We start from the raw sequence: 27,570 nt of genomic DNA, 5'->3' as shown, positions 1-27,570 counted from the left end.
GCAAGGCCTGGCACACGATAAAGAAGTGGAGGAATTCCTTTCCGATTTTAATCTCTCATGAATCATCTCCTCTTGTGTAATTTTCGTCTCATCATTTCTGACTAATGTCAAAAAAAAAAAAAAGAAATGAAAAGTGTGTGTGTGCGTGCGTGTGACCCTTGTCCACATGTAGCTGCCATGGTAATCATGTGAAACAATCAGACACATGCCTCAAGTGACATTGTGTGCTATTGCGTTCCACAGAGCGAGGTGAAAGCTTGAAGTATAAACAGCAAGTCGGAAAAGACATGTATTGGAGTACAGAGTATGACCTGTCTGCCGGTCTAATATCTGGCCGTTTGCCTGGATGGAAGATGTAAATATTATGACACTTGATATGACTGAGCGTACCTGTTGGATACATTCTAGCGGATCTGCACTGAGGCAAGGTGGCTTATGTCTGTGTGACACTTCTGTCCTTAAACTCCTCGTCTTTCTCGCCCCAGTGTTGTTTTTTTCATAGCTGCCACCCACTGTAAACTGTTACGTAATTGACAGATAATATAGAGGTTGTTCATTTGCATGTAGGGTGACTGTGTGTATGTACGATGTGTGTGCACGTGAGAGAGAACCAGGGAAATACAGAGAAATGCTTTTTTTTTTTTTTTTTTTTTTTTGATATTTGGGTCATTATTTTTTCAGAGTGAGATATCAGTGCTACTGCATAGATGGTTGGGAGGAGACCAGCAACCTTGCAAGAGAGAGAGAGAAAGAGAGAGAGAGAGAGAGAGAGAGAAACCCCCATCATCTGGGTTATAAGTCTTGCACATGGGAGAGAAGGAGGAGGAGAGGGGGGTGGGGGGGTTGGCCGTGTTGCGATTAACACGCTTCCTCAGTTGGGTGTTCATTTCAATCTGCAGTTAGATGTCCTCAAGTCTGACCTCTTAGTCGAGGGTCAGTTGCCAGAGGAGGATTTTTTTTTTCCTGCCTCTCTTTTTTATACTTCCTTCTTGGGCAGAAGGCTGGTGTAATAGAAACCAGACACAAGTCAGAATGTGAGGCATTCAACAGCGGCCAGACCTCACTTCTGCACAGAGTTGGAAAACAAGATAAACAGAAAGCTTGCACTGCCTAGCCTCCTAAGTTTCATCATCTTTTTTTTTGTTTTGTTTTGTTTTTGTTTTTCCCTCATTTTTAATCATTTTGGAAGTAATTAATAAGCCGTCAAGGGCCAGGACGTTAGGATGGAGCTGGTATTCCATGGATCAGGCTGTGCGAGGGATATATAGGGAGAGCAGAGGAGATATGGACAATCTTCAGGATGGGGAGTGCATTTTCAGCTTTTCCAGGTGGGTTGTTTCAGTCTCTGACATTTGTTGGCATTTTTCAGATGAAGGTTTATGATGCGCATGTCAAATTAGCTGTGTAAATGTGTGTAAATATTGCACTGCTGACAGCTTGTAAGCCCCTATGTCTGAATTAAGCCTGCTGGCATATTACTCCAAGTCAGTGCAAAAGATATTCAGATAAAAATTTCTTCTCTAAAATGCAAGACAATTTAGCCTTTTCACTTAGCAGTTCAAAATCTAATCTTGGTGCAGCAGTATCATATGTATAATTTTAATAATGTAACATATAGGCCTGCATTAGCATTAAGTGGATTTTTTTTTTTTTATCCTAATTATTTGTTTTTCCTCCACATACTAAAAGCATTATTAATATGCACTGACCCTTTTCCACTGTATGCACTTTACTACATGCTGCTCCTTTAATTTATCACAATTGTATACTGTTCTATTTGCGTTGTTACTGTGTGTTGTTGTTGTTCCTATTGCCATATATTATTTGTGTTATGATTTTGTGTCGCTGCTGCTGTCATCTTCAAGGGCACAGCAAGATGTATTCCTATCAGCTCTGTTGTTTAAATGGCAATAAATGGCAATATCATCGCCACTGGTGCCTGGCATGTTTGAGTTGTGAGTGAACAAAAAGTGTTGAAAATGTCATTAAAATTCAAATCAACTGAATTACTTTTTGCTCTTTACTTTACTCTGCACACTCTTTGTGCATTACACTTCTAATAAGAGGTGACACTGGTGTTGGCTGGAATTAAAATCCTTTAAGTGACCTACTGCTATGGTTCAAAGGCAGAGGCACAATATTTTTGGTGTTATTGTGAGACAAGGTGGTTTTCTGGACAATTTAAATCCAACAGAATATGGTGACCCTGACCAATGCTTCTTTTTCCTTATTTCAACATGAAAACTGGCTTACGCTTTCATAATTTGTAACTGGCTTCATATAACATGTTGAAGACACTAAACAATGTCTTTATGTGCAAATTTGTGAACCCACCTTATGATGCTTAATGCATAACTTTACTGAATTTTTAATAGACTCATACATGTTTTGTTTTATCATGCATAATAACATCGATGCAGTATAATGATGCTTTCAGTGTGAAACGGTTAAATCATCACAAAAATCTAACCTACGTTTTACCACGCAAGTCCCACTGAGGTTCAAAATCTCTTTTTAAAAGGTAACTTGGCCAAAACAGCAGCAGAACATAAACTCAGCGATAGACAGGACCGCTCATTATGCTGACACAGTATAACAAAAAATAAAATCCAACTCAAAATACACCAACAGCGGAAGGATATTACTGTTAAATGTTTTAGTGTGCTATCATTGCTATGATTAAAAAAACAGACTTAATCAAACTTCTGTATAAATCTTTAGTGAAGTGGCCCTCCTGTCATGCCATCCTCAGGCTGATATGATTTCCCTACCATCTGTCTCCATGTGGCTGCACCCCTCCCCAGTGTCATCAGTGCTGGATCTGGAGGGGAGGCCTCGTGGCAGACCAACAAGCCTCTCCTGTTCACTCAGATGGCAGGGGACATGGCACATCCCACGCCAGGGAACACAGTGCAACAGTGATGAGATCAGCATGAACTCTGCAGCTCTGCCCCATGAATGAGGGGACAGAGGCATTACACCATCGCCTCTACGCAGCTTCGCTTACATGTTAAACTGAGCAGTGATTGAGAGAAGAGTGAATGGCTGTGGTTTGCAACAGATCCAGTGATCCAGTGATCTTTGATAACACGTTGAAAATTCACTTGATTTCACATTTTTGCCTGTTGTAGAAAATATATGTTAGGTGTGTAATAAGGGTTTTAATGATTCCTCAAAAAAGGAAGCATATAGAAACTAGTATCTTGACAACAGCCACAGACACTAATTCATGTGTATAAGTTACATGTATTGCCCTGGATTGTGTTTTTACGATTGCAAAAGAGACAAATAATGCTAAAAATCCTCAGGTAGCCATCATATCAGTTATGAGCATATCAGCATTGGTAGGTGGGTAAAAATTGCAAATCCCACCTGAAGAAAAGAATCAAGAAATTATGGAAAAATCATCAAATCATCCGTCACTGCTGAACTTGTAGGATGATTTCAGTGCAGAAATTTGGCGTGGCTGTGCTATCATGTTAAGAACCAGCGGGAAGACAAATACAGGCAAGAAACTGTGGAAGCTCCTGACTTCTGATCCACCAATCACCAGTCTAAATTCATCCCATATTGTTATTGTCATGAAGGTAGGTGGTTGGTCGGACCCAAATGCAAAGAGCAAGCAGGCAAGGAACTGAAAGGACAACAAAATCTTTAATAAACTCTAGGGAAACGCAGGAAGCACTGGGAACACAGGAATACATACACGTAGCAAAGACGAAACAATGAACGGACCCCCCAGGGCTAGACGGGTTCCCAGAAATGGGTTGTTGGATGTAGGTGGCAGGCCATGGTCTCTCCAAATAAAAATATCGCTCCGCTGGGTCCTGTATTGGTCCATTCATTCTGACACAAGTGGAGGTTGGGGTGGCCGGACCCAAACGCCGAGGCGGGTTGCAGAGACGAAAAAACTATTTATTGTCAGAAAAATCTACAAAGGAAACACGGGAAGCGCACATGGCAAAGTCAAAACACAAACATGAAACCATGCCAGTTATTAGGCATCACAGCTCTTGCTGACTGCTGCTGTTTTTGTTGTGCTATAGGCCTGTTATAGGCCTATGTCTGAATTTATTTATCTAATTATATGTCCAAAGTTATTCAATCGCTGACTTGTTCCAAAAACTGATAAAAAAAAAAAAAAAAGATATTTCACTGAAAATTACAGTGGGACATTTGAGTTTCCTCCATGTGGCCCTAACACATGCTAATCCTTTTTCTGAGCAAAGCTTCACCTATTTGTCTCCTCATAGAATTTATTAGACAATATCCCACTTGACAATACAACATTAGACAGCACGAATGTTTATAGTAAAAGCTTTTTAGTGGACTTAATGACACCATGAGGAGAAACAATGACCGCTTAGTTTGAACTTCTGAAACGGTCCATGTGCTAATAGATGACAGCTCACTGGCTTCATGCGGTTCGTTTTCCGATCCTGTCCCTTAATGTGAAATGTTCCAGCAGCGAGCTCACTGTTTCTCAAGTGTCACTCTGAGCACAGCAAACTTTGGTAGCAGAATGTCCTTTTCACAAATGCAATAAAGCATTAAATATTACCCAAAGACATTAATTAAATGGCATCCACGCTGACCGACAAGACATGATGGCAGGAGATTTTATATGTGGCTCATAATAATGTGATTTTTACTTTCCTTTCCGATGTATTTTCAGCCATTTCACAAAAATGTATGTATGTTCATGAAATTCAAGTATTTCTCACTCTGCTTGAATGGAACCAGAATTGCCATGTTCAAAAAAAAAAAAAAAAAAAAAAAAAAAAAAAAAAAAAGAATGTGTTTTCGTTAATTTAAAAACATCAGAAATTCTGCATGTGTTGGAAAAGGCTATAGAAACTGAATGGCATCATCCTGGTTGCAGATGCTTTAACCACCAGCCACTGTTCTGTCTTAGGCCAAAAGATTAAAATTGTTACTATTATTTTGTTACCTCCCTTTGAAAACCTGCATGCCCAATTCTTTTGTTAACAGTCTAGGATTTTAATCTTTGTCAGTTGGACTATGCATATATAACAACACAAATGTTGCAAATAAACCAAAGACAAGTGTATCTTTAGGGGTATGTTCATAGAGAATAAAAGGCTATAATGACAATAATATGGAGTAAAGCTCACTGTGTGTTCACGTGTGACCAAGTCTAGTTGGTCTTATCATAACAACCCTGTGACATTATTTCTAATTATTTTATTGTGAATTTTATTGTATTTGTTTGTACTGTGAGCTTTTTTTTTTTTTTTTTTTTTAGATTTTATTTTTCTTAAGCCCTTTAAAGTCACAGCATTTTGAGAGCCTGTTGCCTTGGTTTGATGCACTTCCTGTTGAAATAGTTTGTCGTAACACAGAAGTGTCTTTCAGAAACTGTCTTTTATTTGACGGGAAATGTGTGATTGCTCAGAAATGTGATTCTTTTTTTTTGTTCACACCTTCTGGTTCAGCCTCTGGTTGCACTGTTTTTAAGGATGTAGAAGTAATGCAATTTTGACAAATGAAAAAGAATTTGCTTGGTATTTGTAGGTGACTATTCTGGCATGAGAAATTAGCTAATGTTGAAAAGTTGAAAAACTTATTTTTCATCTCATTGTGGCTTTATGGCATGCCATAGTATGTTGGTCTGTAAATAAATTAAACTTGACTTGACGGGTGATTGCTGATAGTAGCCTAAACATTTCCCCAACAATAAACTATAATTTATAATCCACTGGCAACACATGCCTTTGAAATTTTCTTAGATCATATTAATCGATTCTTTTTTATCTTTACAGATTCTAGTTGAAAAGCTTGTTGGACCACCATGAGCTGGAGCTTTCTCACTCGTCTGCTGGAAGAAATCTCCAACCACTCCACCTTTGTGGGTAAAGTGTGGCTGACGGTGCTCATCATCTTCCGCATCGTCCTCACAGCGGTGGGAGGTGAGTCCATCTACTCGGACGAGCAGACCAAGTTCACTTGCAACACCAAACAGCCGGGCTGCGACAACGTGTGCTACGATGCCTTCGCCCCCCTCTCGCATGTCCGCTTCTGGGTCTTCCAGATCATCATGATCTCCACCCCCTCCATCATGTACCTGGGTTATGCCATCCACAAAATAGCCCGTACCTCCGAGGAGGAGCGCAAGAAGCACCACAGGCTCCGCAAGAAGCCACCTCACGCCAGGTGGAGAGAGAGCCACCACCTAGAGGATGTCTTGGAGGAGGATGAGGATGACGATGCTGAACCTATGATCTATGAGGATACACTGGAGGTGCAGGAGGCAAAGCCTGAAGCCGCAGCCAGCACCAACCGAGAGCCACAAAAACACGATGGCCGCCGAAGAATTATGCAAGAAGGACTGATGAGAATCTACGTTCTTCAACTCATGTCGCGAGCTATTTTTGAAATCAGCTTCCTCGCTGGCCAGTATCTTCTCTATGGCTTCCGTGTTAGCCCTTCATATGTATGCAACAGGGTACCCTGTCCACACAGAGTGGACTGTTTCATCTCTAGGCCCACGGAGAAAACAATCTTCCTCCTCATCATGTATGTGGTAAGCTGCCTCTGTCTTCTCCTAAATGTGTGTGAGATGTTTCACTTGGGAATCGGCACTTTTCGGGACACCCTCCGCCAGAAAAGGAACAGGGGCCGACGGACGTCCTACGGCTACCCGTTCTCTCGTAACATTCCAGCCTCTCCTCCGGGCTACAACCTTGTCATGAAGTCGGACAAACCCAGCAGAATCCCCAACAGCCTCATCACCCACGAGCAGAACATGGCCAACGTGGCCCAGGAGCAGCAATGCACCAGCCCAGACGAGAACATACCCTCTGATCTGGCCAGCCTACACCGTCATCTTCGGGTGGCCCAGGAGCAGCTTGATATGGCCTTCCAAACATACAGCACCAAAAACAACCAGCAAACCTCCAGAACCAGTAGTCCTGTGTCCGGGGGCACCATGGCAGAGCAAAATCGGGTCAACGCCGTCCAGGAGAAACAAGGAGCCAGGCCGAAATCAGCCACGGAGAAAACTGCGACCATTGTAAAAAATGGAAAGACCTCGGTTTGGATCTAGCAAATGCTCGATACCGTATGGTAAATCAACGATAGAACCTTTTCAAGCTCCAGGACTACACTGAGAGATGAATTGAGGGTGTGTATGATGTGACATTGTACAATAACAGTTGGAAAACACATTATCAATCACAGTGAGGTATACAGGACACACAGATCTCCAAGTGACATCAGAACAATATCAGTAGTATTGGGGGAACCTATAAACTGCCAAATACAGTGCTATGAATCTTCTTTGTTACTTTTGTGTCATTTTGTGCTTACCATAGCTTTTGGTCATGACTAACTTGTGCTTCACTTATTTAAACATCTCTAATTTCAGCTAAAATGTCAGAATATACACAGACTTTCATTGCTTTGAGCTATTTATTTGATCTACCCTCGCTGCTGTTGAACTGGATTCACCAAGAAAATTATGTACGATTGTGGCCTAAGTCAAATTATGAAAATGCAGCGCAAAACACTGCATAGTTGCACAATGACATATTCCTGAAGAATCATGATTGTTTGAGGAGTCCTAAGTTCAACCAGAATACGGGGGGGAAATAAAATTCACTGGAGATGTACTGAGATTTTTGAAAAGATGCATGTGTAATATCTGAGGAAATATTTTGGATGTGGTTTGTGTGAGTGTTGCTGGAAGCAGACTAAATGTGAAATATTTTGATGAAAATAATGAAATGGGGTTGTGTCAGTAGAGCGTCTTCCAGTTAAAATCTGGTCTGTGATGATCTGCAAGTGCAAAGTGAAAAGCCTTTATCTATTCATTTTCCAAAGCCCTGCTGTGGCACATTTGAAGGAGCAAAGGTAAGTGAACTGAAAATCTGAATATTTGTAAACTAAATACTGATAGTTTCTGCAGTCTGAAGCAGATAATGCATGCTTTACAAATAGGCTCATACAGTATACACATAGGTTACGGTAGAAATCCCGTCCTTAGTTATTCAATTAGCTCGACATTTATCTTACGTTTAGGCATGGTATGTCTTGATGATGAGCATTTTATGTTTCCTGTCAATGAACCAGTATGTTTCTAAAAGTGGTTTCATAGTAATACTTAATCCTGCCTTCATTACTATTCTACTCCAAAGTGCCTCAAACTTTTTAAGATTGTTCAAGTGTTTTATTGATGAAGAAATAAACCGATTTGAAACCTCTATCATCTCATTTTAAGGTATTTCCTTTCTTTGTCTGTCTCTCATTCTTTCTGTCACACATAGAGTAACTGCTAAATAAAATGCTTTTAATGTTATGCATGGGCCACAATAATTTTCTGATTCATGTTATTTAGTATTCAGTTCAGCATGATCAAGTTTGTGTGCATAGGCTTGAAGGTTGCTATAAAACAGCAGATCTTGACGGAGCCTGAGGTCTGTCATTCCAAGTGTCAGAAACCATGCATGTAAATGTGATGTGACCTTGCCAAACTCACACGCACGTCACCTCCCACTGAGTGTGCAGGGAGCTTTTGATTGAAAAGCCGAAAAGCACAGAAACACCAGTATAAATACACAAAAGTAGGTGGGGGTACAGAAGACCTTGCAGGAAAGGCAAGATTTCTTGTCTTTAAAAGGCACAAAAAATATATATATTAAAAAGCATTCTGTGTGGTTAAACATATTTAAAATAGCTCAAACCATTTCAGGCAACATGGCCCTCACCGAAACACATTTGATGGTTTCAAATTTGTTAAATGATTTATATGGTTTAAGGATGTGCTTGTGAACCATTTCTGCACTGAAAGCTCTGCAGCACTCCAGCCCAGTCCGTTTTCTTTGAGACAAGATTTCTGTTTGGACGTATGTATTGCTTAATATAGAATATGAAAAATATTTTAACTCGCAAACGTACATTTACAAATGAAACATTTTGCAATCAAGGAACAAGATGTAGCCTACTGGACTGTTCAAACGTTTTATAAATCTCAGAGATGCCAACATTTCTCATAGCAGGACATTATTGCAACCATGACCAATATTTTGTTAAATAAATAAAACATACGTTCAAGTTTATTTAAAGCCCTATAGGTATTTCACTGTTTAGGGTCTCAAAGGTCTTTACATGTCCACAACTTTACAACAGGATGATGCCCCCTGAGTTAAACCTCATAAATAATTACAAGTGTGTACATACAATTTCAGTAATGTGTAGTAATGTTTTTTGTGTGTGCACAACAAGAAGTACAGTTTATAGCCTCTCTTTTTGGATTATTAGCCTATCTATGAGTGATTTCAAAGGAAAGTTGTTACATCATAATGAAACCTGCTGTTTGTTAATCTTTAGACGTGTAAGTGGATCAACAATGACCCGTGTCAGTTTTTTTTTTTTTCAATAACTTTCCCATGAAAATATTTAATCTTCCCATGTTCTTGGTGTTCCTTAAAAAAAAACATTTAATTATTACACACTTCAAATGCCAGTAGCGTAACCACTTGTCAAGACTCTTTTGCATATTATTTTACAGCTAGCGCCATGCAGTTAAGTTCACTAGTTAGTAACTGTAGTTTTATTTGTCTGGTATTATTCAAAACATCTGCAAACATTATTATAGGCTGCATGTGTGTTTTTCAGATGGAATAGAGCTACAAGAAAAGGTAGATAGAGAGGAAGCACATAATTAGTTTGGACACATTTATAGTAAGAGGGCTACTAGTTTGACTGGATGGTAAGTAAACCTATTATCCACTTGTTAAATACACTTTAAAATGTGTGTGTGTAAATCAGAAATCACTGTTGTGAACAGGTGTTTTTTTGTTGTTGTTTTTCTAAAATAAATTTTAGCAAAAAGGATGAAAATAACCATCTTAAGTTATTGAAAAATGCATTGAATCTAATGAGGGTTTTTTTTTTTTTTTTTTTACCTACACATGGAAAACAGTAGGGCCCAGTCACTTATCTGCACTGCATGTAAGAGTTAAGTGACTTTCACACATTCTCCAAGTTTTTATCCCAAATAAACAGATTTCAAAATGACATAATATATGGTCATCAGTTTTGGATCAAAGTGCTTTAACTGTCTCCAAATGCCCAGTTTGAAAAGTGTCAAAAAAAAAAGTGCATATGGTGTAAGGATTGCAAAAACTCTCTTGTGTAAGGCGGGGGAGGTGTGGCAAAAGAAAAAAAAAATCTAACCAGCCGCCCACGTGTTCCAATATTATCGAGCAATGCATTGTGGGATTTCAACATGGAGCGCTTGCTGAGGAAGTCCAGTGTTGTGTCCTATCTTATGTAGCCGTGTCGCTAAAGGACGTAGTAAAGTTACGCGCTGGTTTTCTGTGCCGATCCGCCCCTGGTGCTGTGTGACATGGGGCTGCTCGGCGTGGCCCGGGCGGCGCTGACCTCCGGCGGCTGGCTCGGTGTTCATGTGCGCCGTGCGGGCTCGTACACCGGGCGGCGTGTGTGTGTGCCGCTCCCCGGGGCTTCCCATCCAGCAGGGAGCCGCGTCAGGACGTACAGCCAGCGGACGGGCGGCAGCGCTGCGGGACAGTTCCGCTGCTACAACCTCCTTCACCGGACCTTGTTGAAAATCCGCGGCCGGGACACGAGCTCGTTCCTGCAGGGCATCATCACCAACGACGTGGATCTCTTCCAGGAGGCTGAACACACGGCTCTGTACTCACACATGCTCAACGTGCAGGGGAGGACACTGTACGACATCATGTTGTACAGGTACAGGTCACTTTGAATGCATTGCGTTTTCTATTAGAGGTGTTACAGTGAACTCAGTGTGTGTTAAATCTGCTTTACTGTGCAGTCAACATGTGGGTGTGGCCGCTTACTTATCTCTGTAATGCAGTTACTGGGGCATGGCACCGGTGCAGTGGCAGATGTCAGTATTGTTGTGTATGCCTTTAGTTTGGTTTGTGTATTGACACATATGAGAAACTTTATCATAAAACCTGAAACCCTCAAAGGGCTTGATAAGTGGCATTTATCAGGCAGCATATCACTGGAGATAAGTATACGCAGTTTGTATGTCATACCAATAATTCAAAAGAAAGTAAAAGAAAAAGACTCATGATATAGCATTGCATATTGACAACACAAATATCCAAGTATTATGAATGCCGGTATGCCTACCTTTTCATTAACAGACAAACAGTATACACTCATGCGATATGGTTTATAGTTTCCATGAGACAAGAGAGATAAAAGAAAGTAAGCACAAACAATTTGGGGAAAAAAGAAAAAAAAAATACAGGCAGTATTCATAATAGGACTTTGGACTTGGAAGATATGAGTTTGACCCAGCTTAAATAGGGAGTCCATATGGAAAATGGTGATTCCGCTCACATACTAACTAACTAACTTGAGCACGTACACACTTTAAGCTTACTTGTCAAAGACTTATTCCCTGATCCAAATTAAAGGAGGAACCCACCCTTAACCTTTTTTGTAATTTTGTTTAGGAAGCTGTTTGAGGGGTATTATAAATTCATGTGTCCATTTTATCGATTGGTGGTGCATCTCTTATTCCCGAGAATAAAAGAGCCAGACCTGAATGGCATCACGTGTCATGAAAGATCGTGTTTTGTTCACTCAGTTATTGATTATTCAATAACTCAATTACCCATTCAGTTTCTATGGTCTAGACGTCCTTTACAGCTGTAGTTTGATTGCATGGCTCAGGAATCATAATGATTATGATTAATCTATTTGTATGTATTTATTCTGGAGTTGTATCATGGGTCGAGGAGGCTGGTTAGGACCGCTTCTCTGTCTGGAGCATTAAAAGTGGTCATCACGTTTTAGGGTCAGCCCCTTAGAATCAGAGAGATTGCTTGCTTTTTTTTTTTCAGACTGAAAGAAGAAGAAGAAGAGGCAGGCTGGGGCGTTCTCCTCGAGTGTGACAGCGCAGTAAAGGACTCAATCCTGAAACATTTGAAGGTGTACAAGATCCGACGGAAGGTAAACATAAGCCCCTGCCCAGAGCTGGCTGTGTGGGCGCTGCTTCCCCAGCAGAAGACCCCGGCTCAAGAGGGGGCTAAACCTGATATCTCCTCCCCAGAAAAGGCTTTGATATTGGAGGCTGATCCTCGCACCGATACCATGGGCTGGAGGCTGGTGTTGGACAGCCAGGTTGACCCCTTGGATATCATTGCATCGTGCCAGCAAGGTGACATCGAGGACTATCACAAACACCGCTATGCAATAGGTAAGTACAAGCAGGCAGTTAGAGTGGCTCAGTATTACAAGAAGCATGGAGACTGAAGTGTGGCTCCTTATGCATGTGCTTCAGAAAGTTAGTGACATTTTTTTTTTATTGTCACTGCTGTCTAGGACTTCCTGAAGGTGTGAAGGACCTTCCTCCTGGGGTGGCACTCCCGCTAGAGTCCAATCTGGTCTTCATGCAGGGCATCAGCTTTAGTAAGGGCTGTTACATCGGCCAGGAGCTTACAGCCAGGACTCATCACACCGGCGTGATTCGGAAACGCCTGATGCCTGTGCGCTCGTCCGCTCCAGTCGAACACCTGGAGGATGGCGCTTCGCTGCACACCGAGTCTGGCAAACCAGCGGGGAAACACAGGGCAGGTGTCGGCGAGTTCGGTCTGAGCCTAATCCGCATCGCTCATGCCAACGAGGTGCTGACGGTCAAATCTTCTGACGATAGCACAGTAACACTCCAGGCTTCTCTGCCACACTGGTGGCCTAAAGACTTGAAGTGAAAAGTGTGATGTTTTATTGTTCCCAGAAATGTGACCTACATCACAAATGGCTGACCTCTAGTAGAGAGGCTCCCGAGGCATGTTACACTGTCACTGCCTTTTCCTGGTGTGTTGCACTAATGCATATTTGAGAATGTTCCCACTGTTGATTTGTTTGCAGTAAAAATGTTCCTTGACACTATTTATCTCCAAATTGTAAATTTCCATCCACTTCAGCAGTATGCTATTACTACAGAGCTATTAAACATGATATATAGCTGTATTGTTAAATAAATATGGATAAACAATCCAAAAAAAAAAAAACAAGTTGAGTTTTTTTAGCCATTTTATTACAGTGCAAATGCAAATTCCACATAGTAACAGACACACGTGAGATTGCACGACATCTCAGACCAAATGTGTAGTATTGTCTTTATCAACATCTAATTCACACCACACAAATTGGCACAGTTTTGATTCAAGCCACTGCCAGGTTAGGTTTACATCTTAAAGAGACAACATGAACATGGTCTACTCCTGGTAGAGGAGATGCTGCCCTCTTGTGGAGTGTATGGCCTCTCGGATTTGCTGCAACAGGCTCTCGGGTTGTAAGCTCAGAGACGAATAGTCGATCCGCTTAAAGTCCTCGTTGCAGAGTAGGCATTCGAGAATATGAGCCACCCTTTGTAGGTCAAAGGCGGCGTGGTGAGGTCCAAGCGTGGTGAGGGTCTCTGACAGGTGCCTCGGGTAATCGGAGTCCCCCGACGAACAAGAGCTCAGGAAAGAGATGCGGTTGTCAGCGATGATTTTCAGGAACGAAGCAAATTCCCCATAGTCGATCCCAGTGCAAGACTTCATGATGACCTGGAAAAGTAACGCACAACATAGTTATACTCTTTCAGTTCCTCGACAACATATCAGTTGAATAATGTTTTGGCGAAGGTACCTGGCAGTGCTGATGCCAAGAGTCCATGGTGTTTCTCCACTCCTCTATCTCTCTTTGGACAGAGGACAGCTCATTCTGCAGGAACTGCCACATGATGTCAATGTTGCAGCCATTTAGCCAGTTATGATTGATTGAGATGGTGTCTTCCTGTAATGCAGTTAAATAAAACATCAGGATCAAGTCAGGATCAGGGTCATATAACAATTAATGTGTCAAACCAAAAACACTGAAGTTCACTCATTGCAGGAAAATACAGAAAGTCATGGAATTTTAAAATTGTATTTTCCCAGGCAGAATTTTGTAGTTTTTGTAAAATTAAATAAATAAATAAAATACATTAGTTAAATTTGTGTATTTCTCCTGGATTTCTCTAAAACATCACAAAAAGTTAGGACTGGTTCCAAATAATTCTACACTTCCTTCTTTAAGTGAAATGTTGGTTGCTGTTTTTTTGTTAAAATTCTGATTTTAAAGCGAAAAATAAACGCATGCTTAAATTTTATATGTAGTTGATAGTTTGTTGCTTTTTAATTCAGTCTCATTCAAATTTGTTCAAGGAAATTTGAAAAGTTTTCATGAGAAAGTTATGGAATTTTATCAGTGAAAGGGTGTGAGAACCAGCATATAACCACAACATATGCCATTTAATGTATGATTTTAACCAAACTGTGTTTGTTAAAGCATATAATTCATAGGATTCTGTCCAAGATTACAAGAGCATTGTATGTCACTTCTGTTTTAGGTGAATATTTCCTAAGCATCTGATGTAATTTTGTTGCCACCTGTTGAGCAATTCAAAATGGATCAGATATATCACTGCGCCTTTACCTGTTCATGAGAACGTACAAGCTGAGCGTACAAGTGATGCATCTTACCAAATTATAAACCTGGTGATGCCAGCCACTGGGTACGAAAATGATTTCTCCCGCCTCTTGAATAATCTCCAGAGGCTGACAGGCTTCATCGGAGTGTGGAAAAAGGCCTTTATCTCGAAGCTCGGATGAAGTCACATCATAAACAAGGTTGCCGTGGGTATCTCGTAAAAACTCCTCCTGGCCCGGCGGGTACAGGAGCCACTTCTTCCTGCCACAGATGTTTGCAGACCAACTGTAGGAGCGGAAAACATCAGCATGGAACGGAGTCCTAATGAAAGGAGCAAGACAGAGAGTCATTGTACAAAGACACTGAGCCAGGTGTTCACACTTGTACTGTGGGCTGTGTTAACACTGACGTCTTCATACCATGAACCTTTGGGCCCCATGTAGACAAACCGGTAGTCGTCCACTTCAAGTGTATCCCAGTACTCATTGAGCCAATCAGAGGAGAAAAGCACTGGTGTGGTGTAAACATTGTGATCTGGAAAGTTCCTGTTGTAAATAAATATTAAAAATGAACAGTCAGTCATACTGAATGATCCAAGCACATACTATACTCCATAAAACAAAAATATAGTGAAATGGGGATTAATGCATGACCTTGACATGTGCCAGTCTTTAAGATAGAGACATCCTTTGGGTGATGAGTGACCATTCTGGATGTATTCCTTCCAGTAGTGAATGAATTCTTTAAAAGGCATCATTTGTTTGGGGTTGGCATTGTATTCCTTTGCATTGCAGTTGGCAACAGGAACTGGAGCCTCATCTGCAATGAACACAACACATTTTTTTTTTTTAACACATGACAGCATCTCTTGCAGCAGCTGCATGCACGACCACGATAACAGCTCATGCATTTACCAAACTCTTGCAGCAGCTTCTGGAAATTAGGCTTCCCCTCCTCGGTCACCCATTGCTTTCTACACTTCCAGTCCTCAGTGAACCTCCTTGAAAACATGCACGGGTGGTTGGGAAGCAGGTATTTCTTGAAGAACTTGGAATAGCTCAGCTCCTTGTCGATGTAGTCCACAAAATGGGAGGACCAAAACTGCTCGTAGGATTGTCTCGGTATTTTGACCAGGCTGCAGCAGGTATGGTACGACTCCCTGTCCATGATCCAGCACTGTCTGGGCTAGCCGCTTAGCTTGCTGAGCTGTCACTAGTCACTGTCTGTTTGGCGAGAACTGTCACTACAAGCTACAGCACTAAATGATTTGGCATTACATAACACATCTCTGTCCACTTTTGGTGCACCCCTTCATGCCTGCTTAAAGTCAAAAATTAAGGTTAAGCCAAAATGCGACAGGTCACTCCATGCGCCTCCATCCCGTGGACCGCAGGGAATAACACCACAGCGATGCACATGATCAATAACGCTATTGCTAATCTATTTTAGCACATTACCCTCGCATATACTGATGTTTTTAATGATGCGAACACTACACGCTATCTTAATTCATCCGCTTTTGTCGCTGTCTTGACAAAAACCCCGACACATCAACATCAGGCAGTCCAATTTTCGAGTCGGACAGTAAATACTACTGTACAAATCGGTGACGTCACTTCCGAGATAAACACTAGTGTTGTGGGGTGTCCAACGTCACGTTCCGCTCAGCAACATAATGCTGTCGAGTGGCGAGTGGGACGGCTGTGTTTTACTAGGAGGAAGTGAGCGGTGTTGAGACGGGATTCACGCCACGATAATGACGCACTCGTTTTGCGGCCGGTCGGACAGCGAGGCCCTGCACGGCTGGAAGTGACAGAGTGGACGCTCCTGCCGCCTGGATCCTTCATTACACTGTAAACAGTAGGTCCAGCAGCCACACACACACACACACATCAGTGCGAGAGTAATCTGAGATGAAAACAGCACCGGTGGTTGTATGTGGGTGCTTCATGTTTAAATGGAACTGATTTGTCCCCCTCTCCTAGGTGAGCGCATCTCCACCTGCTTCCAACATGAGCCGGGACATTCCCATCCACAGCTGGCCTGGCTCCTACTACATCAACAGTGAGAAGAGATGGGAGAGCGGCACCCTGTCCCTCACCAGGACCACGGTGCGCTTCACCTCCGACCACAGCAAAGACACTCTCGCCAGCTTCCGCCTCTCCAAGATCATGGAGATCAAGATGGAGTCGTCCAGCTTCATCTTCAGCACGCTCACGGTGCTCGAGGAGGGCAACGTGAAGCACTGGTTCGGGTCGCTCAAGCCCAACAGGGTGGTGGTTTACAATGTGCTGGAGCATTTCTGGAGAGAGCGCCTTCTGTCTCCCACCGCGGAGGCGCAGGGGGCCGAGGCGCAGGGGGCCGAGTCCCAGCCGTCCAAGGGCCGAGAGCTGATCAACCTGGTGGCAGGGGCCCAGAGAAGACTGGAGGACACGGGCCGAGTCCTCAGCCACCAGGGAGAGCAGTTTGACAACATGATGCAGGGGCTGGAGAAGATTGACTCCGATCTGGGCGTGGCTGACAAGTAATCACCTAATATTTTCTGACTGGACTGACATAACAGCAGAAAATCAGTGTTGTGCAACGTCAGCTGTGAAAAGCAATCCAATATCACTTCCAGGGTCATTTAATACAACTGTAAAATCAGCACCGGAGTGAAGCTGATAGTATTTTGTCCAAAAAAATCCCAAAACACCTGATAATCTTTAAGCAGTTAACTTGTTTTGCACTTGCATTTCTATTATGCATATCAGTCCCTGCCATTATGGGTGTGAAGATAGGATATTATGATAGATAGATACCAAGAAAACCATATTGTCTCATCCCTGTGCTTGTTTAGGAATAATTAAACTTCATTTTGCTACAACGTACTGTATATTTTTACTAAGTCTAAGTGAGCTAAATGTTTTATTAGCTGCTCAAACAAAAAAGGGCTGTTGTAGTCGTTGTTATGGATTCCTTTTATCCCTCTCTGCTCTGTCCACAGACTCCTGTCAGAGCTGGAGTCTCCGTCATGGTGGCCGTTTGGTAAACTCCCCTGGAGGGCTCAGCAGGAGGCCAAGGCAGAAGATGCTGCGAGAGCTGCCGCCGCCGCTGCTGGCAGGGGATCGGGGAGAAACAAGGTGATCGCCAGCGTTCCAGCTGTGGTGTCCAAAGGCGGGGACTCAAACTTGAAACCCGGATGCTTGCTGGTGATGGTGTCCTCCCTGGAAGTGCGAGACACAAACTACCAGCTGCTTCACCACTTTGAGCGAAATGAGGTCGACGAAATCAGGGTACACAACCCTTACGAGATCAGCGTCAGACAGCGGTTCATTGGAAAGCCAGATATATGCTACCGGCTCCTGTCTGCCAAGATGCCAGAGGCGATGTCAGTGCTGGAGATGCAGTACAAGAAGAAGGTGGAGTACACCAGTGAGTACACCGCCTTCAGGACGACTCCAGCCACATCTCCGTGTGACAGAGAGGGCTCCTTCTGGAATGAAGGTAAGCAGCACAGATCTCACAATGACAGCAATGTGTTTAATGTTTGCTTGTTGTATACATAAATGAAGAGTTTGCCCAAAATAAAGAAAAAAGTGCCATCTGTTTATCCAGATAGTTTCTGTTTGATTTGTTTTTTCTCCTGGCACCCCAATACAAAGAGGCTGATGAAGCTTGAGCCTTGATGAAGCTTCCCTGTTCCCTTAAACTGGTTTTACTGGATGGAGATAATGTTGGGGCTTCCATTTACACTTCAGCCTGTCCTGCAGAATATATTTACCCAGGCAAAGGCAAAGCTCTCAGGGGGAATATTCAATCATGCCATTGACAAGATTTGTACAAATCATTTGGACGGCTAAAAGTTGCACAATTCAAACTCAGATGGACAAACTGAGAGATCAATGAGAGGACAATGTGTAGGTTGCCTTAGCTTACTCCCATTTCCACAATGATCGGGGATCTTTTTGGGGGATTTTCTACTCTGTACAGAGGAGAAAGCTTGGCATCAAGGTGGCATCAAGGTGAGTGAGCAACAACAACAGCTCTTTCCAAAAAATACTGACACAGATATCCAGAAGAGTTTCATTTGGGACTATTTCCTCCTGAAGACCACCAGCAAACTGCATCTATCTGCATATAGCCTGCAGTTTCTTCAGCAGGTAAAAGTTCTCGATGTATTTCTGGCCCCTTGAAAACTGTGGATTATGCCAGCAGACTGGAAACCATGTCAAATCACACAGAAACTATCTGGATGAATCAATAGCACAAGGGATAAGCGGAAAAAAAACTTTTTAAAATTTTTTGGGTGAACTGTTCCTTTAATGTGCTGCACCATATTGTGACTCTGACCACCATGTGGCAGCAAAGCTCTAATGTTCTGTCTATTTTTCAGTGAGCAGCCATGTGTAAAAAAAAAAAAAAAAAAACTTCCCCTGCTTGTGCCTTTAGTACAAGGTTGTCGGTGTGATTCCTTGAGAGAAATGCTGCTTAATGAGAGTTAGTTCATCATAGTAAATCCCAGTTGTTGCACCTCGACTTTGCTCTCTGGCCTCGTCATAAACAGCACGTGCACTGTGCCCTTTCTTCCCATCTCCACCCATGGAGTCAGGTTTGCTGCAGAGGTGCCAGGACACAGAGCTCCCAGTGGAGGTCCCAGCAGGGGAGCTGTCCCAGTTGCAAGTGCATGTCCTCCAGCCATCTGTCAGTCAGGCTGAGGCCCAGGAGCTCAAACAGGTGAGCTCCATAGCTTTGGCTTCCCCTGCCCGTGGAGGTATATGACTCGCGCCTGTTGTTACGCTTAGATTTGTTCATATTTGTGTGCACAAGGCAGGTAATACAAATGTTATGTCTACAGGCGACAAATTACCTCGACACTTGCCTCACATGGTGCCAACGTTAATGTAAATCATCCTATAGTTACAATAACACATATTTTGACCATTAGCTCTTTTATGGAGTGTAGAACTGATGTCATTACAGTAAGTCTGAGAAAATAAGCTCTGTTTTACATAAAAATGAAAACAAACAAAAAAAAAAAGAGAGCGAATGTTAGAGCGGGTATGACCGTTGTTTCCCATCCAAACCACAATTCAGCGTAATGATTTTTGTTTTTCATCCTGTATGTTTTAAATGTTAGTTGGTGAGACCACAAACCAAAGTCCGTATTGGGTTTAAGAGAGGGAAAGAGACATGGTCAGTCGTTTGGTCAGACTGTACAAAGTCTTTCCATTCAGAGCCGTATAACGTTGAGCGGGGTTAGAGGCATGGCAAGACTTATACAGTGACGCAAAGCCATCCTTTTTTGTGTTTGGCGGACTATTGCAGGTTGCTCGGGACGACATTCTTGGTGCAAAACGTTTTCAATACACGGCTTTCGTCGCTAGACCATGCTCAGATAAACATGTCATATTTAGCATGAGTCTAGACTTCAGTAGCTGATGCCAATTACTAGGAGCAGCTGGGGCTGAAACTATATTATAGCCGGCCTATAAAAACCTGAATGAGGCATTGTTACCTCTTTATACCTGAGATTTAGTTAATTATTGTACATTATGACAATGTCAACATTTTGTTTCATAGCGTCGTTCACTCTCATTTTTGTCTATATAATCGTTTCTCAAACAAATTCATCATCGCAGTGACAGTGCTGGGTCAGTCACACATTTATGCTTGTCTATTGTTTCCATATCGATGGCGTATTGTCTGTCGCTGATAAGTTATCATTGTTCAAACTTCAAAGGCTACCAATTTTGACTTAATGCTACACTTTTGTACACACCCTACACTTAATGTAACTCATGTTAAGATTACAGTCTACCACGGGGCAACTTGTAGAGAGGCTCTCACAGTTTAGCGTCCTGTCCTAAGTGCTTTAGCAAATATTCCCCTTTTGTCCAAGCATATTCAAATGAGCGTTGCTTTTTGAAGTTGAAAATTCCTCGTCGTTAACAATTTCCTAGAAGCCGCCTCAGCCCATATATACGATAACGCCGTTTTTATCTCATTTATTTGTGTATTAGCTCACAGGCTTTACAGTTCTTAGAAACTGCCTCGCTCATGTGCATGACAAGCATTTTTAGCTCATATATTTTTGCATTAGATCTAGCCTAAATGTTTAATTTTGGGGGTTTCTACATGACTTAAGCCCTCGAGCCGCTGCATAAGCAGCAGCTAAAAATAGCAATTTTCAGTGTTTTTTCTATGACACACCAGAGCTCCTGTAAATGTTACTAACTGTAAGGCGTGATTCAGTCATATTATCCTGGTTTAGATTGTGAAGTCACAGACCTGAGCGATTGAATACAGTTGTTCTTTGGTGTGTATTGACATACTATCTGTTTTCTAACTGCTGTCTGGAGCAGTTCCTGTACTCGGTTGCAATGTCCGCGTTTACTGGCCAGTGAAAACTGACATAATTTCGATGGGTGTGTGTATGTGTGTGTGTGTGTGTGTGTGTGTAGGATAACATAATATTAGTTTAGAAACCACGGTGGTGGGGTTTGGAGTGAGTGTTTATTAGGTTTTGCTTGGCACATCATGTTATATTTAAGTTGTTCCATCAACCATAACATACACAGTTGTTGGACCATGGAGACGGAGTTGCAGTATTTCTTGAACACGGTGAAAGCAGAAAACAAGCTCTGTTGTCTGTCTGATATCAGCGACCCCAGGAGACAGGCCAGTACCTCTCCTCAGCCATGTTCTCAAGTATCATGTACTTGAAATTATAACTATTAAATACCTGCCACATGAGTAGCTGTTATTGCATCATGGCTGGTATTGGATTGCGGCTTTGCCTTCTTGTCCGCAGACGTTTAGCTGTTGCTCACTGTCTGTGAGGACTCTGAATAAAATGAACTCTGACTCGTTGTTGCTCCTCTGTCTCTATTCCACTGACTCACTCCCGTTCTAACTCAGTGACCCCAACTTTACACCTCTCCACATATGGCGCACAAGCACAAGTTCCAGCCCCTGACAACTCCCCCGTTCTCTGTTGATTTCCACACCGAATCTGCTGTTGCTCGTGGCCTGCAGTTCACTTGGGGGTTGGTGTGTAATTACTCAAACTAATGATGTATACTCTGTCATGCTGTCTTTATATTTGTGTCTGTCTGTGTGTGTGTGTGTGTGTGTGTGTGTGTGCATGTGTGCGCTTGTTTGCATGTGCATGTGTCCGGATCCAGATGCTGATGCAGCTGAAGAACCTGGCCCTGGAGGCGGAGACAGAGCTGGAACGCCAAGACGAGGCTCTGGATGTCCTGACCAGCTCCACGGACCGGGCCACCATGCACATAGACAAGCACACCTGCCGCATGAAAAGGCTGCTCTAGCTCCGACAGTCCAGCAGTCACCATGTCACTGCTGAGAAATGCACCGTAAGTTTCTCTCCTCTCCTTATCAGATTGAATTAAAAAGTCAGAACATTATTCAATTTATTTTTCTGGGCTGATACCAGTAATGATTATTTAGGGAATTTAGGGCTGATATTCATTTGCAGTAAATCTGAAAATTGCATTGTCAAGAAAATATCCCCAAAACAACAGCAAAAGATCTAAGAAATTGCTTAAAAAAAACCCCAAAAAACTAAAATGTATGTTTTGCTTCAAATTAGACACACCAATGAGGTGATACTGATCCTGTTCATAAAGTGTAGAGTGAATATCATCCTGCTGCTTCATTTTCATGGTTTCTATTTTGTATTTGCTAAAGGGCCCAATACATCACACAGTGGAAAATGTTTCAGAATATTTCAAAATGAGTTCAGATTAAGAGCCTATTAGAGGCAGTTTGCCAATGTCATTAATATCACCGTTTCAGTTGCTGAACCATCATTCTTTTATTCTGTTTTGTAACAGTTTTTCACTTGACACTTGACCTTTCTCAGGTCCGCAGGTCCCAGGTGTCAGTAATCCCCCATGGACACAGTTTCCCTTCGGCTTAAAGTGTTGCATGTCTCAATATTGCCGCTCTGTATTGCATCAAGTGGAAATGTCCCATCATTATCAGCGTATAGGGAGAGATTGTGAATGTGCAACTAAGTCCTGGGAAGAACACAGAACAGAACACACCCCTTTCCTCTGTTCTTAATAATTTAAACATAAAATACTCCATGGTACATGATCTGTATGTATATGTATTGCTAGAGATGGATACCTGTATTATCTGTAAAGGACTTGCACATATATTGTAATACTGTAATTTTATTGTGGTCTGTTAATATTGTGAACTTGTAATGAGCCGTTAGTCAAACTTGAAATATCTATATCATGTTTTACAATAATGACCTGGATGCTGCATCCAAATCAATAATTCTTACTCTTTTTGCTGATGATACCAACCTTATCTTGACACATATGAAGATCTTGTATTAACAGAAGGGAATGCTTGTCTAAAAAAATCTCTCCCAGTGATTAGAGCTACACAGATTATTCCCGATTATAGTAATAATAATAATAAAAAAACAGATTCATCATTTTCATAGGAAAAAAACAAACAAAAAACAGAAAAACAATAAATGCAACCACACAAATTTCCTAAAAATGAGATTCTTATAAGTCATGAGAGTAAGTAAAAACTAATAGTTTTGTTTGTTGTTAAATGACCAAGTTTCAAATCGACAAGATTGATGGTTTGATTACATACTTATAACACTATATTTTGATTTACACTTACCTCACGTACTGCTTGCCCTGGGCTTCCTTGTTCGCCACCAGTCTCCTCAAGATCCATTTTAGAGACGAGTCATGAGGCCTGGTGAGCCACTTTAAGTAGCAGTGCTTATCCCTCACCACCACCAAGAAAAACAACCTGTGGGCGCCCCGGTGGCTCAGCGGATCAGAGCGCGTACCATTTACCAAGGCTGAGTCCTGATTGCAGTGTCCTGGGTTCGAATCCAACCTCAGGTCCTTTGCTGCATGTCGTCCCCCCTCTCTTCCCTGCCCTTCCTGTCTCTCTCTACTGTGACTCACAAATAAAAAGCAGAAATGCCAAAAAAAAAAAATCTAAAAAATAAATACAAACTGTAAATCAGCTGGAATCCCTTCACTTGAAGGTGAATTAACAAGTTCACACTCACACCACTAGACACAACCTGCACCGTCCACATGCTTCAGTACTCACCATTAATTCTTCAAAACAAACAGAAGTAGGATCTCAGTGAATAATAGATTCCATTTCATATAAACTCTTAAGAAGCTGTGTGAGTCTGCCTTGGTAACTCAACACACACATTCCCTTTCTTTACCTCCTCGTCCACTCATGCATGTACACACAGGAACTCACAATCATTACCACACTGACTTCTTCAAGGACTTCATTGTCTGTAGTACAGCTGTTTTAATTTTGTTTTATTTCCTTGGTAGTGATGGATCTTATTGTCATTCTGTTGTTTTCCATCATGTTTTATCTTGTTGTCATTAGATTTTGTTTTCTAGTCTGGTTTTATTCTTGCTTGCCGTTCTGATTTTCTGTTTGGTTGTTTGTTTGGTTTAAAGTGACGTATTTCATCTCATCAGAATTATTTAATGAAAACTTCCTCTTCTTTAGGTTTTTTGTTTGTTTGTTTTTTTTCCTCTTATGCTTAATCACTGAATTGTCTGAACTTTTACTGTATCATTTTGAATGTCTCATGAATGAAATGCTAAATAAAAGGTAATATCGGTATGGTAGGTTCTTTCACTTTAGGTCATTTGAATGGTAATTTTTTTTTTCTCTGTTTTGCAAACACTGATATGAAAAATATAATAGTGCCTCAAGATATGCATTGAAAAGCAATAGGTGACATCAATCTGCACTCCCATGTGACAAACTGCCACAGAGAATATCCAAACAAATGCAAACTAGAAACGGGAACTATTTACTGTGTCCACTGCTGTGCATGCCGTTGCATGGAAGTGGCTTGCTTTGTAAACTAGCCTGTTATTATAACATCCTGTTGGCACCGGGACTTTGGCATCTGCTGACCACCCCTGTCAGACCACGTTCACGAGAGAGAGAGAGGAAGGGGAGCTGCCTCGTGCCAACAGTGGACCACCAGATGCATTTGATTTGACAAGTGGCTATGAATCAGGAAGAAGCGTCTGACAAAGGAGTTTGGAAGAAGACTGACAGCCTCATTGAGCCGTCTGGTCCCAGTTAGTATGAACTTATCACTTCTATTAAACACAGCCCGTCATGAAAGATGTGAGCGACCCAAACCACACAAGCACGGGATAACACGAACGGGATGCCCAGATATGACATTAGGAAAAGCTCCTCCGGCATGGTTGAATATGTTTTCCCTGTGGACTGTTTATTTTTGTTGATTTGAGTGATAAACAGTCAGATTTTGGAATTCTCAAACTCCAGAAGCATACCACATGGTTATGTGAATTCCAACCCCTAAAAAAGGTTAGGGAAATAGAGCACATACTGGCGTGGTTTTGAAGCAGCCTCGCAATACGAGGAAGTGGTGGCGGTCTTGTCTGACCACAGATACATGAGATCCGGCTTTGCCTTCCTAACGGATGGTATGGAGACACGAGGGATTTTGCTGGCCTTGACTTCCAAGTCTGTTTACTTGATAGTCCTGCGGTGAGCGCTCTCATTCGAGGAGCGTGTCTCAATTGATGGCAAATCAATCAACTCTTGCTGGGAAAAAGCAGCCTGAGTTTGTGGGCTGTGAGGGCACATGTGGGTTGCACTCTGCTCTAAAAGAAGGAGCCATGTAACTGTAATATAAACCAAGTTAGATTTGTCATTCTTAGGAAAATATCTATGAATTTTAATTGTAACAACCTTGTGAAATTAAACTACGTCCTTCCTCTTGCCTTGTTGCTCATTTTGAATTATTTAGGAAATAATCTTGTGGTTCTTTTGTTCTCTATTTATCCTGTCAAGTAACCTTTTGTATTTGTTTTGCTGATATATTAACAGTATGCAACCTTTATCTATCAACATTTACTAGTCTAAATCTCAGCTGTTGATCTGTGGTAAACCTGAAACCTATTAAGTGGAAATCGGACAAATACATATTTTCACTTCCAGTGCACTATTAGACCACGTCTGAGTGTAATGGCCTGATTTTTGACTCACGTCCTGGCTGGCCTCTTACTGATGCAGGTGTTGCTGGGTTTCCTTTTGCTGAGGGAGTTTCTGGTTTCAGGAAATAAGGCCTGTTGGTTAATGTTAGAACTGGGAGAAAACGTTCTTGGAAGGAAGGTGCTTGAGTCCAACCAGGGGGGGCGTATGTAGTCTCCAAAAGAAAGTGATATGACACACCACGTCAACACCAGTGTTTGGCTATCAGTGTAGTAACACTTCCTATTCTCTCTTCGCATCAATCACCATTACAGGCATTACCCATGGACTTTTTTTTGGCTCGTGTCATTTCATAGTGATTTTACATTCTTTGCAGATATGTTGTTTGGATTTGGACTTTGAAATCTTTTGTGGGGTAAGGTAAACCAAAAATGCCCTCTGCATGGCTGTTAATATGGTACTTTCCCAGATGCTGAGTGGCATGATGATATCATGTGCTCTTGCACTTATTGTTATGTTTTCTTTGGTTTCTGAGGCGCACTTTGGCTTTCTGGCTTTTGTTTCCTAAACCCTTCTCCTTTCTGTTTGACATTGCTAACAGCTGGGCAGCCAAACCAAACTTTGACAGTGGTTTCATACAGTAGTATATGTCTGGGGTCAAACCACCTCCAGGTAAAATCCCACATTACAACCTACCTGAACTCTTTTGAAGGACTGTATAGCAAAAGCATACTGTATCATGTGTGTCTTTGTTGAGTATTCCCGCAGAGAAGTGAAATGGATCTGAGGCTGCTGCCATACCACCTCAGGGTTTAAAGAAATTATTCCTTTTCAGAATATCTCCTACGCCCACCCACCCCACCCCACAGGACTTTCTTTTTTTCTTATTTTTTCTTTTTTTTTTGCGCCCAAGTTATCCTGCTGTCTGTGTGGAGGATCTGTAGCAGGTTTATTATGGCAGGGGTGCAATGGGCAAATTCTATTTCTAGTTGAGGTGAGAGCAGATTCTCATGATTGTTGTGTTATGTGTATTCATGAGCTTCAATAGAGGGCAGCAGTGAGTTGCTGATTATGAGATTTAATTGATCAACAGAAAACATGGCATTCAAATACGTTTTGACTATTGTAATGAAGATAGTTTTAATTTGTTGACACTTTTATGCAGCTACTGTACAGGACTGGCAGAGATATTGTACTGTGCCTTGGGATAATAACTTACATTTATATACTTTATAAATATACACTTAATTTTATATGTTGTCGTCATTTGTTGGCCTGTGTTTGGAAAGCTAAAATACATCCATGAATCAATGCTTTTCTCTATTTCTTCATTTTAATGGCAGTCAGGGTCACCTGTTTTGTCTTAGTCATGAGTAAAAATGAAAGGTCTGCCCCACATTTTAATCCTTGCATATGGAAATTTACGGAAAGCATAGTAATGGAAACCACCAACGAGAAATGTCTCAGCAGGTCTTGTTTTCTTTCTGAAACCTCTACTAAAAATGCATCACACTCCCCTGCATCAGGTGAATAAAAACACAATGGTCAAGAGTGTGCCTTTGGCAAGTGTGAGGAGTCATTTTTGTGATGACTGGATCATGTATTCATTAAAATCCCATCTATACAGCTCCCCAAACAGGTTGTCAGGCTAGGAGCCAGCTCACACCGCATCAGTTCTTTTACGAGTGGGCCCCCCAGAAACCTTCAGCAAGACTGTTTTTAGTGGCTCTTGCTGCAAATGGAAACACTTAGCTCCCACAATAAATTACCCACCGGAGTGATGCCACGCTGCATGGACCCCCAGCTCTGCTGCTGCTAGGCACAGACAACAGACTATGGATTTTTCATATTTGGCCTTTTCCAAATTAACTGCATTATGGTGACTTTGAATTGCATGAACTGACACAATAACACAGAATAAAATTAATGACATCGAGGTTGTTGTACTAGCATGCAGCGTTCAAGGCCAGCGGTTTGATTAAAGTTAAGGACTTGTCCCCCTCTCACCTCGGTGGGGTTGAGACGGGGGTCATTTCAGGATAGAAATAGACTTAGTCTTGGTTACTCATTTTCTCTGGAAAGTAAATAGCC

At 41.9% G+C, this 27,570-nt stretch overlaps 4 protein-coding genes across 5 annotated transcripts; 3 read left to right on the top strand and 1 right to left on the bottom strand.

Moving 5' to 3' along the window:
• Positions 1-897: 897 nt before the first annotated feature.
• gjc2 (gap junction protein gamma 2) lies at positions 898-8,196 on the top strand. The gene is made up of 2 exons (XM_030075470.1): positions 898-1,328; positions 5,784-8,196. Exon 2 carries the CDS (start codon positions 5,813-5,815, stop codon positions 7,064-7,066), a length of 1,254 nt encoding a protein of 417 aa, XP_029931330.1. The 5' UTR covers positions 898-1,328; positions 5,784-5,812; the 3' UTR covers positions 7,067-8,196.
• A 2,040-nt stretch (positions 8,197-10,236) lies between these two features.
• On the top strand, positions 10,237-13,030 carry iba57 (iron-sulfur cluster assembly factor IBA57). Its single transcript, XM_030074046.1, has 3 exons — positions 10,237-10,734; positions 11,865-12,220; positions 12,346-13,030. The coding sequence occupies exons 1-3, from the start codon at positions 10,370-10,372 to the stop codon at positions 12,729-12,731; spliced, it is 1,107 nt and encodes a 368-aa protein (XP_029929906.1). The 5' UTR covers positions 10,237-10,369; the 3' UTR covers positions 12,732-13,030.
• A 4-nt stretch (positions 13,031-13,034) lies between these two features.
• Positions 13,035-16,066, bottom strand: jmjd4 (jumonji domain containing 4). The gene is made up of 6 exons (XM_030074043.1): positions 15,393-16,066; positions 15,132-15,297; positions 14,898-15,023; positions 14,532-14,799; positions 13,657-13,803; positions 13,035-13,574 (listed from the first exon to the last, which is right to left on the bottom strand). The coding sequence occupies exons 1-6, from the start codon at positions 15,643-15,645 to the stop codon at positions 13,242-13,244; spliced, it is 1,293 nt and encodes a 430-aa protein (XP_029929903.1). The 5' UTR covers positions 15,646-16,066; the 3' UTR covers positions 13,035-13,241.
• A 42-nt stretch (positions 16,067-16,108) lies between these two features.
• On the top strand, positions 16,109-25,267 carry snap47 (synaptosome associated protein 47). 2 transcript variants are annotated; one of them, XM_030074045.1, is made up of 6 exons: positions 16,109-16,331; positions 16,464-17,002; positions 17,465-17,964; positions 19,070-19,194; positions 21,645-21,836; positions 22,346-25,267. In XM_030074045.1, the coding sequence occupies exons 2-5, from the start codon at positions 16,491-16,493 to the stop codon at positions 21,789-21,791; spliced, it is 1,284 nt and encodes a 427-aa protein (XP_029929905.1). In that variant the 5' UTR covers positions 16,109-16,331; positions 16,464-16,490; the 3' UTR covers positions 21,792-21,836; positions 22,346-25,267. The 2 variants fall into 2 exon arrangements, with proteins under 2 accessions (XP_029929905.1, XP_029929904.1); XM_030074044.1 differs by having other exon boundaries at positions 16,109-16,338.
• The last annotated feature ends 2,303 nt before the right edge of the window (positions 25,268-27,570 follow it).

The sequence above is a fragment of the Myripristis murdjan genome, chromosome 17, assembly GCF_902150065.1.
Source record: "Myripristis murdjan chromosome 17, fMyrMur1.1, whole genome shotgun sequence".
Taxonomy (NCBI): Eukaryota; Metazoa; Chordata; class Actinopteri; order Holocentriformes; family Holocentridae; genus Myripristis; species Myripristis murdjan.
This window is presented reverse-complemented; position numbering and strand designations above follow the sequence as displayed.

Coding starts and splice junctions, on each gene's coding strand:
- iba57 (XM_030074046.1), top strand. CDS start 10,370: ATGGGGCTGCTCGGCGTGGCCCGGGCGGCGCTGACCTCCGGCGGCTGG. Junction 10,735..11,864: donor TACGACATCATGTTGTACAG/GTACAGGTCACT, acceptor TTTTTTTTTCAG/ACTGAAAGAAGAAGAAGAAG. Junction 12,221..12,345: donor CAAACACCGCTATGCAATAG/GTAAGTACAAGC, acceptor ACTGCTGTCTAG/GACTTCCTGAAGGTGTGAAG.
- gjc2 (XM_030075470.1), top strand. CDS start 5,813: ATGAGCTGGAGCTTTCTCACTCGTCTGCTGGAAGAAATCTCCAACCAC.
- snap47 (XM_030074045.1), top strand. CDS start 16,491: ATGAGCCGGGACATTCCCATCCACAGCTGGCCTGGCTCCTACTACATC. Junction 17,965..19,069: donor GGGCTCCTTCTGGAATGAAG/GTAAGCAGCACA, acceptor CCATGGAGTCAG/GTTTGCTGCAGAGGTGCCAG. Junction 19,195..21,644: donor AGGCCCAGGAGCTCAAACAG/GTGAGCTCCATA, acceptor GTCCGGATCCAG/ATGCTGATGCAGCTGAAGAA.
- jmjd4 (XM_030074043.1), bottom strand. CDS start 15,645: ATGGACAGGGAGTCGTACCATACCTGCTGCAGCCTGGTCAAAATACCG. Junction 15,298..15,392: donor GAAGCTGCTGCAAGAGTTTG/GTAAATGCATGA, acceptor TGTTCATTGCAG/ATGAGGCTCCAGTTCCTGTT. Junction 14,800..14,897: donor ATGGGGCCCAAAGGTTCATG/GTATGAAGACGT, acceptor TCCTTTCATTAG/GACTCCGTTCCATGCTGATG.